Source organism: Cynoglossus semilaevis, chromosome 1 (assembly GCF_000523025.1).
Source record: "Cynoglossus semilaevis isolate Cse_v1.0 chromosome 1, Cse_v1.0, whole genome shotgun sequence".
Lineage (NCBI taxonomy): Eukaryota > Metazoa > Chordata > Actinopteri > Pleuronectiformes > Cynoglossidae > Cynoglossus > Cynoglossus semilaevis.
The window spans coordinates 7,972,239-7,984,599 of NC_024307.1; the positions used below are offsets into that span (position 1 = coordinate 7,972,239).

General features: G+C 41.8%; 1 protein-coding gene across 2 annotated transcripts; it reads left to right on the top strand.

Annotated features, from left to right (window-relative positions):
- The first annotated feature begins 209 nt into the window (after positions 1–209).
- On the top strand, positions 210–9,496 carry grhl3 (grainyhead-like transcription factor 3). 2 transcript variants are annotated; one of them, XM_008308710.3, is made up of 15 exons: positions 210–906; positions 2,248–2,422; positions 2,515–2,576; positions 3,254–3,524; positions 3,609–3,833; positions 4,438–4,549; positions 4,657–4,751; positions 5,164–5,322; positions 5,409–5,484; positions 5,588–5,712; positions 6,479–6,504; positions 6,627–6,709; positions 6,806–6,891; positions 7,126–7,190; positions 8,451–9,496. In XM_008308710.3, exons 1-15 carry the CDS (start codon positions 890–892, stop codon positions 8,566–8,568), a joined length of 1,695 nt encoding a protein of 564 aa, XP_008306932.1. In that variant the 5' UTR covers positions 210–889; the 3' UTR covers positions 8,569–9,496. The 2 variants fall into 2 exon arrangements, with proteins under 2 accessions (XP_008306932.1, XP_016894512.1); XM_017039023.2 differs by having other exon boundaries at positions 6,627–6,891.
- Positions 9,497–12,361: the final 2,865 nt, after the last annotated feature.

Sequence of the window (12,361 nt, forward strand, 5' to 3'; positions counted from 1 at the left end):
CTTTCATAAAGGTATTCCTAAAATGTGTACATTGGGAATAAAATTAAAAGTTAAAAATATAAAACCATCTTTTTATATTATGTACTGTGAGCAAAGACTAATAAAACAACTGAGCATGTGTCGGTTTTTTGTTGTTTTATTTATATATATATATATATATTTTTTTGTTTTTTTATATATAGATTTTTAAGTAAGTGAAAGTGAAACCTTGAGATTCTAAATGTAAATGGTTGTATAAGAGTTTCACTTTGAATTCCAACGCTCTGACATGTTTTAATTTTCTAACTCTCGTCTTTTAAAGTCAGCAATTCCTAAACCACAACAGCAAAAACATCCAATATCTGTGAGTCCCAGAAAATAAAGAGACCAAAACCTGTGCACGAGGGTGAAAAATGATACTGACAAACTATTAACATGTTAAAGCTGAGTTCCAGCTCTTCTCATGTCTTCTCTCACTCTTGATAAGCCGACACTTCACACCTCTGTGATCCCCCCCTCTTACTCTTTTCTCTCCACCTGCTAATGAGATTCTAGCCTGGGATTGTCTTGCTAAGTGCACATATGCACATTTAAAGGCAGTTTCTCTCCAGCCCTGAAAGAGTTAATATTCCTACACCTGTCCTATCAGACACCTGTTTCTCTGCTCTCAGCCAATCAGAGCAGAGAGGGAAACTGTGCTGGCATGAAATAAATCTGGGCCCCGTTCAGGAAGAATCTCAACACTTGACTCATCTCTCTCTGTGTGTGTGTGTGTACATATGTGTCTCTGTGTGTGTGTGTGTCTTCTCGGCTGTAGACTGACAGAGTCACCGACACAGATAACACTCAGACACACAGGAGATTAGCTGAAATTAAAGGATCTCTAGCCCGGCTGACTTGGACTGGAGACATGACCAAAGAGACTGAGTAAGTTCTGTCAGGATGTACTTAGATATATATTTATATATCGATATTTTTACGATTGTATTTATTGAATTCATTCACTATTTTCATGACTTTTAAAAAGTATTCTTGTGACCTGTCCTAACACGATTCTAATTCCCAGTCTGAGCCTCTGTGTGTGTGTGTAAGAGGGGGGCGGGGGGGGGGGGGCAGGCTTTCCCTCCTCTTGTTGCAATGAGACCCCCATGTGAAAGATGCCTGTTTTTTTTAAAGGGGATGTTTGGCAGGGGGAAATTGATATGTATAGGATTTACACACTCACACACATTGCGGAGTTGTAGTGGTTCTGTTGTCACTCACCTCAGGGGCCACGCAGCACAAAGGCAGAGCGGGGAAAATAAGAATCTGCTCTCGAGGTGTTGGACGGAGACACAGGGCAATAGAAGCATGTATTGCATTGAATTACATAATGGGGAAACCCTAGACACAAGCCCCCCAACCTTGTGTCTGCACAAAAAACATGTGCCCTTTTACTGGTTTTAGGGGGGAAATGGAGAGTGACTAATGGAGTTTCGTTGCAGACGGAGTTTTTTTTTTGTCTCTTTTGAGGCAGCATGCTGTGAGAAGTGTGAGAAGAGACAGGTGCATCTCAGAGCAGGTGTATACGTTCTCCTGGAGTTATTTTATCATAACAGAAAAAAAACAAAACAAAGAGGGACAAATGCCTCATATCGCTCCAGTGGAAATGTTTGTAATCTCTTTGTTAATCTCTTTGGGAATTCTTCGGATTTCTTTGAACACCTGTGGTTTTTTTTCCCCCTACTGTCAGCGAGATCTAATGAACTGTTTGTCCTGGTCAAACGGCCTATTTGTTGGTTAGCTACTTCAGACCAACTTAAAAAGGAATTTTCCAGCATTTGAGACTTCGTAAACAAATACAGTTCCTCAGATCCTCGGCTGTTATTTATTTGACATTTGAAACCTCTGGACCACCACAGTGGCACAGTGACATCTGTGTGGTAGTAACAAACAAACAACAACAAAAAAAAAGTCTGCTAACTTTTCACAACACTGAAACTAGAAAAACACCAAACACATTCATTAATCTGATTCTCCACTGTATCTGCCAAAATGTTTCGCCCTCACTTCTCTGGAAGGATGTCACTGTTAGCTTTGTGATTTTGCAATCGAAACCCTCCGTGCTCAGGGGCAAGTATGTACAATGCTCTGAGGCTCAGCTGCTGCTGCAGCTTGCTGTCGCTCTGTCATCGTCTGTGATGCGCACAACAACAAAAACAAAAACCTGAGCTCACGTCATTTTACCGATTTACTTATCATTTCTCTGTGATTTTCTCCTGTGTGTAGGACACTGGGCCTGGTTTTTCAGAGTGAGAACTTCAACTATAATCATTATTCAAACTACAACATGGACTCCTGGTCCTACCTGGAGACACCTGTCCCTCCGGCGAACCACTCCAAACCCAGACTCCACCCTGGGGACGACCTGGCAGCGTTAACCATGCTATATGAACAGTGCAGGGTAAAAACACAAATGACTAATAAACCCATTCAGAATCCGGTGTCTCGTAGAACTGGCATAATTGTTTGTTTTTTTTGTTTTTATTTTTGTAGAACCAAAAGGAGCAAAAAATGTCTCCCTGCGGTCGAATCAACGGTAACAAGATCACAGACAGGTGAGTTCATCCAGTTTGATCATTCTTTACTTTCATCTCCGAGGTTTAATCAGAGCAGCCGCGTTAATAAAACATTTTAAAAATATTTTTCTTTGACCTAGAGATTCATTGTATTAGATTGTGTCAATTGTACAAAAAGAGAAAGGCAGGACAGTGAGTGTGTGTGTGTGTGTGTGTGGGGGGGGGGGTTATTAGCAGGTGAGTGGCTAATCCTAAAGTCAAACACACTCACAGGGATTAATGTCCACCATTCATTCTATCATTATCTCAGGAAGCCTTTCTCAACATGACAAACACACACAACTGCTGCTCCTTATTCCTACAAATACTACTTCTAGTACTACTGCTTCCTGCGCCAGTGAGAAACGGCCGGTGCCGAGGTGTCCGTTCAGCACAGAGAAACTCAAACATTTGAGTAGAAAGAAAAAGGACGGATTAAGAGACAAATAGATCCCACCCAGGCTCAGACTCAGGCCTGACTGTGGGCTGAGAGCTGAAGGCCTTTTACTGACTCTCGGTTGTTTGCATTAGCAGCTGTCTGCGGGCTCGGTGTTAGTTCAAACATACCTGAGCTGTTAGTTGTTTTTTAAAGGACGACTTATTAAATCATTATGTCCTCACGGAAGTACTTTAGTTGATTTCATTGATCAACTCTCTGTCCTTTCCACCACCATCAGAAATTCAAGCAACGATATGGTTCCCCTCGAAACATCCGCCAATGTCATGAAGATCCTCGCAGAGAACATCCCCACCGGCCATCACCAGGATATGTTGGGATCAAAGCAGAACATCTCAGTGGCCAGTTCCGTTCCCACCACCTCAGACACCTACACCACGCTGACCAGCGTAGTGGCCGACACGTACGACAAACAAGAGCTCAACATTATCTTTGACTCTCTGATGCAGAAGTGGCCAGAGACCGGCGCTTTTCCTGATGCTAGCACCGAGGTGAGTCATCGTTTCGTAACCGCACTGTTCGTTGACGTGTTGGACTTCTGTATTTAACAACATGTATCTGTGTGTGGATACCAGAATCTTCCTTACGACCCCTTCCCCGAAGACCCCTCCAGTCCGGTCTACTCTGGATCGCCCTCTGAGAGATTCAGGAGCGAGTTCCAGTTTTCCCTGGGTGCTCCTTCAGCTGCTCATTACAAGTCCAGTGAGCTGCCCATGGTCTACCTGAACAAGGGGCAGTTCTACCCCATCACTCTCCAGGGGGTGGACAGCAGCGCCTGCCTTACGACCACCAAAGTCAAGGTGAGTCATGCCTGACGCACCGAAGGAAACTTCAAAACGTTCAAAGTTGTTTTCCACTGTTCTGTTTCAGTTTGTCTTTTTCATGTTTTATTACACAAGCGACATTTTTCCTTCGGGCTTCTTACGCAGGATCATTAAATACACAAATACTTAGCATGCCACTCAAACTAACCTTCCCATTTATCTGGCCCTCCCTTGCAGCCAGCTCCTCTGTGACTAATTCCCTGCGGTGTCTTTGTGCACTGGGGTATTTTCATTAAAATTAAACTCGTCCTGCCCTGTGTAATTTATTTCTCCAGTGGTGTAATGATGCCAGAGTGCATCTCAGCTCAGCTTAGCTTGTGGAACAAAGAAAGAGTGGCCAAGGAAGGGGGGAAGGTGTGGTTAAAAAAGCACAGGCGACAACTGTTTTCTTTGTTTGGTGAATCAGAGGATAAGAACACACGCTAATGCACTCCAGCTCACAGTAAATAGCTGATGACAATGCAAAGAGAAAAGAAGGATTTCGAGTGATGAATGCAAAATAATCACTACTCACAGCTTACAGTGTCACGTTTTAGTGGGGGGAAAAAACAAAATTCTTACTCTGGCTTTTCTGTCGTAGACTGTTGTGATGGCTGTGTTCGAAAATGACAAGAACCCAGAAATGCAGCTCCGCTTCTGGAATCACTGGCATGCAAGGCAACCAACCGCCAAGCAGAGGGTCATTGACATCGGTATGTTCCAGCGAAACATATCTGTAAAGACTGGAGAACGCAGTTGAATTAAAATGATATATAACCACAGTGTTCCCCTTCACAATCATTTTCTCTTTCTTTTACAGCGGATTACAAAGAGGTGTTTAGCGGCATTAGCGACATAGAAGAAGTGGCTTTCAATGCTTTCTCTTTTGTGTGGAACCCCAATGAAGAAGCCAAGGTAAACACACACCACATTCAAACCAATGCGTATAAAGAGGAGGAAAAGGAGTAGAAAAGAGACTTGACGTGACAACATTTGTGTCTCGACAATTCTAACAGAAACTTAGAGAAAATAGCTGCACTACCATAGCAGCTAGCTCAAAGAATATTTATTATGATATAGCTAACAAAACATTCTACCAGACAGTTATTAAAGACATAAAAATGTTTTTTCAAATGAGGTTGGAGTCATCTTGTTGCTTTATGACTGTCGCCACATTTGTTTTTCATTTGAGCTCATCTGCAAAACCTGTCATTAAGTCTTTGTTTTTGACACATGCACAATGAAAATATGTTGTAAACAAAAGATGTCGTGGCCAAAATACACAGTTATCTGATCCAGTCTGCTCTTCCTCTCTTTTATTATTAAGGTTTACATTGGCATCAACTCTTTGAGCACTGACTTTTCATCCCAGAAGGGAGTGAAGGGTTTACCACTGAACCTACAAATCGACACGTACGACTTTAGCTCAGGAAACAACAACCTAATTCACAGAGCTGCCTGCCAGGTCAAGATTTTCTGTGATAAGGTAAGTCGCTGGTTATTCTCTTTGGTAGATTTTGGCATGCCAGAGTTAGAAACCCTTTGAGTTAATGCCGTTCCTGTTGTCTTCAGGGTGCTGAAAGGAAAATGCGGGATGAGGAGAGGAAGAGAAGCAAGAGGAGGGGAAAAAATGCCAATGACACCAACGGTAAATGTCAATAACAACGTCATTATTAAAAAAAAACAAAAATGTTAGAAATATGCGAGTATGTTTGTATTAATATTGCTGGGGTTTTGTGCTTTAATTCCAGCTAACAAGTCTCTAGTAAGCAGCTCCATGGGCAGTGACTGCACCTTCTTCCAGACACTGGACGATCACGTCACACAGCCAGTTCTCTTCATTCCAGAAACACACCTCTGCAGTTTACAGCGCATGGTGAGAGCACTATGGTTTATTTACTTTCCTTCACGCTCCTTTCCCCGTCTCCCTTCCAGGCAGAGGGGCAGGCACGAGAACATTGGGATAAACTGTGGGAAAGTATGCAGTGGGCTGGGAAAGGGGAGGAGAAGGAGGGTATGGTGTCAGCGAAAGTGAGGTGAAGCACTGAGGAGCTAATTGGTGTCGAAACCAGGCACTGGTACAAGCTGCTGCAGCTACAGACACTGAGATTAAGCCATAGGGGCTCACATGAAATACACCCACTTTCACACACAGACACCTGGTGCTGCAGCACAGAGCCGACACTTGACATTGAGTGCGCACCACCCTCATGTCATCAGCTTGTATCGCTCACACATACATACACTTGCAGGATCATTGAGGGGAGTGTGCTGTTCAGACAGGCCACTGTTCCCACAGTTTTTACACAGTGTGAAGTGACGATGGATGCAAGTGTGTGCGTGTGTATGTGTGTGTGTGTAATGTATTTTTTAGTCGCCTGCATTCAGTACTATTGTTTAAGTTGCTTTCACTACAGAGAGCGAAACCAAATAAAAACCAACTTTGCTTAATCGAAACCAGGCAGCATGCAACAGCGATCAGGGGCAGACGGTGTTTTGTGATTGTCCAACGTGATAAAGTATAGGAACCTCCTATCTGTGTCTCTACATCAGTGTCCATGCAGTCTTAGACTAATGATAACATTCCGTTTTTCATGTGTTTAATCATGTCACTCTCTCTTTCCTTCTCCCCGTCTCTCTAGGCCATTTCCGTAGATGAGAATGAAAGGTGAGCTCCACACTAAAACACGTTCAACTCTTATCGTAGTTAGTTGGTTAGCTAAGCTCTTTAAAACCTTCAAGTAAAAACTTAAAAGCTAAAAATGAGAACTATTGTCTTTGTTGGTATAGGAATCCCCAGAAGAGGCAGTACAGCGACAATCAGACCTGCTCTCCTCCCAACAAGCAGGCCCGCAGAGAAGACCCACAGAGAGGTAGGTGCAAAACTCAAACTCTGATTATATTCATCAAATATCAGCCTGGGAGCCTTCGTCATCTCATCGATCCTTTCGTTTCTCTCCTAACTGAAGTCCTTCTGTACGTGAGGACGAGCGCAGAGGAAGTGTTTGACGCTCTCATGCTGAGCTCGCCGACACTGTCAGGCCTAAAAGAAGCTGTAAGTATCACCGGACTAATCATAACTGACACTGGTAATCACACTCTTCATGTGACTTGATGTGTGAGGTTGTGTCATCGTTCTGCGATGTGTTCTGCGAACTCACACAGACACGTCAACCTTACATCTTGGTTTGTCATTGTCTTTGAAAAAATGCCATCTCTCAGGTGTATCATCTGTCTCTCGGTGCCAGGTCGACCTAACTGTCATGTCATATTTCCTTTCCTTCCTCAGATTTCAGAAAAGTACTGTCTGCAAAAAGACACCATTGGGAAAGTCTTCAAAAAATGCAAGAGAGGGTGAGTTGCGTTCATTGTCTTTTATAAGTTCAACTGCACTTTTTCCTCGCACGAGGTGGATTAATAACACAAACGATGTGCGTAAACTCAGGTCTTAGTGTGTGTTTTAAAAATCTCCTTTGAGGAAGCTCATGTTGACAAACCGGCTCGGTAGGTTGTTACTTGGCTCGGCCTGATGGAATTTGTTAATTGCAGCTCCGCCAAAAATAAAATAAGACGAAGAGGAAGGGTTTCAAAAGACCTGTATAGATGAGTCACTGTGCCTCACAACCACATCTTGTTGGAACATCTCAAGGTTTTGTCGTGTCTAGAGAATTCAGGTGTATTGAAGGCTTCGGAGCTTTAAAGTCAGCAGCTGTAGGCAGTCACACTTAGGTTAAGAGATATCATGACCTGACTAATTAAAAAAAAACACAAAGTCAGATCACTTATTCAAACATGTAGTCAATTTTTTTTCTTTCCTAAAGATATCGGAAAACAAACAAAAAATCACCTAAAACAAGAGTCATAACTTCCACTTAACTAAGAGAAGTAACAAACAGCTTTAGGTGATTTTTCTGGTGCTCGCCCGCAGCTACCACTGCACTGGGAGCAGCTAAGCTAACAGGTTGGATGACATTCTCTCAGTAGTTCCCTCCCTCCTGTCTTTAGCACTTGTCTTTAATCAGCCACATCCCTTCAGGCAGAATGCGTGAAGCTCCTGCAGACATTAAAGGCACACAGGGTTGGTGCTAGTGCTTGGGAGGAGTTACTAAGAAGAGTGACCTGATTTACTACTTGTACTGATGCTGAAGATATGCTATCACGCTTGAGAAAACTGCCTTTAAGAGAAATGACTCCTGACAGAAAGATTTGTGTATTGTCCCCCAATGTCACAACACCAAAACTTCTAAGTAAAGAATCTGAAAACTATGGGTTAGTGTCGCTAAAAACTGAGCTTTTTTTTGTTACTGGTTAATACCCTTGATTTGTTAAAGTAATGCATTTTTATATACAATTAAATTCTTCAACCTGATGTTTTCCACAAGAACAAGTAATCTATTTAGCTCTGTGGACTGGAGATCTTTATGTCAAACGTATTATTGTCCTTGCTTGTCATTTCTTAATGTGTATTAGTAACAGAAACCATACTGCCATAAGTTGGGAGCTTCTTTTGCCCACCCCCGGAGCCTATGCTTTCTTACCTTATTAGATTCTACCTAAACATGGTCCAAATGTCTATAAGTTGCTAACGTTTTATTTCTTCTCCCATTGTCACAGAATTTTTGTCAACATGGATGATAACATCATTGAACACTACACCAACCACTCGGCCTTCCTCATAGAGATGTCAGAGTCAGTTTCCGGGCAGTTCCAGATCACATTGGTTGAAGTATGAAGGATGAAAAGAGAAGCCTCCCATCTGCCCGTTTAAACTATCTCTCAAAGCACTGCCCTATCAGAGACTATGTGAGCTTTGGGCTGACAGAACCAAAGACAGAACCGGGCCAAAGAGGCCTCTGCAGTTTTCTGATTTCAAAAGAACATCAATTCGTCAATTCCTTTCCTCCTGGATGTTGTAAATACCATTCACTTCCCTTTTTATGATTTTCTCCATTTGAATTTAATATTTTAATGTAAAAGCATGAACAATGACCAGCCTGTAAATATACAATGTAAATATATTTTAGTGTTACAGTGTTTATGAATTAGCCATGTGATGATGAAATCCATTTTTCCACAAATTGCGACGTATTTCAATTTTGTTTTTCGTCAGTACATTAGTCATGTACAGCATATTCTCAGCATTTTCAGTTGTTGCAAGTCCTGCTGCTCTAAGTGTTTCCATCATTTCTTCTGACTCCCTGCAAGAGTCATCGCCTTTTCTTACCAACATACAGCTTTACAGTGCCAAAAGTATGTTCCTCCAAAGGTTTCTGTTTCACAACCAACATGGCCGTGTTACATTTAGTACCTAAAGTCACACATTTCTACGCATAAAACCACACAACAGTTAGTTGATGGTGTCGATTGATGTTAACCCTAAACTCTGAGCATTTCCTCACTGTGTGATGAGACCGCTGACTTTGTCGTGAGCAGATCAGGAACCCTGACATCCCGAGGGCCTGCCGGAGGACTTGTGTGTGTGTGTGTTTAAGCATGTAATTCTGTGTGCGTGTTAATGTCGTAGGATTTTTTTTTTTCATCCTTGTACGTTACGCATCATTTCAAAGCAAACATATATCCCTGTAATATTTCATAATTATCCCATGGCAATTCTGCTTGTATTATTCAACTTTTATAACAAAATAAAGAAAATACATACGTAACAGCTGCTCCAGCCTTTGTCTCTCTTTGTTAAATGTTATTCTTAATAGAAATCACGATTCTTTTCAGTATATGACGTGAGCGGAAGCTTTGTTCGCATACTGTTTGTTTAAAATAGAAAGCGCAATAAAAATATATTTTGCTTCACATGATGATTTCAATATTGATCAAAATAAACATGATTATCATTTCGGTCATAATCGTGCAGCCCTGGTCTCAACTTCAACTATAACTTATACGCCAAAGTGATAAGAAGGGAAACATTTTCAAACTAAATATCAGCTAAATAAAACGGTTGCTGAAATGTATCACAAAGTGTGGCCTTTTTGATGGCAGAGTATTTTCACTGAATACAATGCTTCACAGTTTCTTGTGGTTGGAGCTGAAGACGGTTGTTTGTTTAATATGTGGCTTTGGTGGAAATGTTTCCAGTACATGTAAAATGTATTTAATCACATCAGAGATTTTAAAATAATCGAAAGTTATGACCGTTATAGTTTTGTTATAATACAGTTGGTATTATAGCGTCATTTTGTCCGACATCTTAAAGCTTTGTATAAAGCTTTGTATTTGTATAGACTATTTTGCAGCAGTGACTGGCGAGGCTGTTTACTGTGAGAGTGTGTCTATGAGTGCAATTAAAGTGGCCTTTTGTGGTGAAGTGCATATTGAAAATGCAAAACAAAAAAAACATGCTGCTCTCCACGAACCAAAAGATGAGCTAAAAGATTGGTCTCTCTACTTTCTCTCTCTCTCTGTCTGTCTCTGTGCAGATTAGGAGTAACCAAACTCACTTGTGTTTTGTTCTACAGCAGCTCCATGTCCCAAAATAGACACACGTTGGACTACAGACAAAAGAGGTTGTTGCTTTTCTTTATTTGGGAGTGTTGATGTGAAGTGAAGTGGTGCTGTGGCCTAGATATAACACAGACATCCGTCATGCAGTCACATACGCACACCAAATTTCACAAGTTGCAGGGACTTAACCCATCACTTGTCGGCACAGCCCTGTCTGATGATAACAATAACACCAGCGCTCGTCGAAACCTCAATTTGGCCAGTGATGGTCACCTTAGTCCCTGTATAAGTGATTTAGCACGACTGTTAACATCAGATCCTTTTCCTAACCCAGTTATTCTCATTAAATATTGCTGGGGATTGATAGAGAGCATGTGGCGCCCTCCTGAGGATACAGGTATATGAAGCAATTATTGGGGTTGGTATATTAGCACACTGCTATGCTGAAATTCTCTACTATTTAGACCAGGATGCTCATGTAGACCCAAAAAGCATGATTAAAATAGATGAGTCATCGGGACCCAATATGTGTCCCCACGATTCAGCATGTCCCCATAAAGCAGGCGTGTAAACAGATATATGTCCCCACATGTGATGATTACCATGAACTTACACACAGTAAGTGAGACAGAAGGAGAGAAGCAGAGACCCTGTGTGGAGGCAGCAAGGGGAGGAAAAACAGGGGGCAGAGACACAAGGACAAAACACAAACGTAAAGAGAGAGGAACTGAGAGGACAGAGAAAGGTGGAGAGACTGCTGGAGTAAACAGGCAGAGGAGGAGGAGGAGGAGGAGGAGGAGGAGGAGGAGGTGAAAGCAGGGATAAAGGAGATGTGTTTGCACCATCTGCTGCCAGAGAGGGAAACGTGTTAACCAGTCGCACAGCAGCAGCAGCAGCAGCAGCTACCGATCTGCAGTGAGACACACACTCACACACCTCCTTGAATGGTAAGCAGCATGTGTGTACAGTATGTGCACGTGTGTCCATGCATGTGTGAAAGTGGTGTTTTTATTCAGAACCTTCGATGTTCTTATCATTCTGAAACACACGGCCAGTCTCCTCACCGCTCTGCTCCTGCACTTGCTTCCATCCCTGATTCCTGCGTTGAGGAAGTCACTGTGTTTACGGTGTATGAAAGCAGCGCATGTGTGTGTGTGTGTTTAACAGGCGCAGTGTTTGTTTTTGTCACTGATCAACATTACATTAAACCGAGTGTGTTTCTCTTTAGACATAAACTAAAAAAAAAAAACATTTTAGCACGAGCCTGTTGAAAATAGCGCCAACAGCTGAGGTGTAAGGTGTTAAAGATCATGAATGAGATGGGGTTATCGTGCACCACACATTTAGATCTGGTAAATTCACAAGTCATGCAGGGAAGTGAAGGAGGGTGTTCATACAACATTGTGTATTTTCGCCATGACAACAAAACAGCTGCAAATTAAGGAATGCTGCCATTTTCACGTCCACGTTAGAAATTTCATACACAGACTAGGGATAAATATTTCTTATTATTTGGATGCATTGATTTTAATATTCATCTGTGTATATACACAGACTTTAAGTTATTTGGATTCAAAGAAAATTTGTTCTATTGATACAAATCTGCCGTATCTTTATTTTGGGTACAGTTTAGTTAATTAACTATTTTTTGTCGATCTTTTTGGTTTTTCTATAGATTCTATTTTTTTTTTCTGAAATTTTACCTAAATGTAGCTATCACGTGTAGCTATCATTCATTTGTTATTTTGCGGTTTTAGTGATATGCTTGCTTTGTCTGTGGTAAATGACCTCCAGACTTGTTTTATGAAGTATGAAGTATTGGACTAGTTTAACTTTAGTCACAGTCTGACTGCCTGCTGCGAAATAGATAAACACTTGAATTCCCATCCCCTACATGGCAACAGACAGGAGGGCACTGTCCCTCCTCCTCCTCCTCCAGGTTATGACACTGTTACCTCACCTCACCCTCACCCTCCACGCCCTTCACACACACACACACACAGATCCTAGATGTTATTTTTGCTGGTTTTTGATTCAAGTAATGCTATGAGTAGATTGACAAAAAC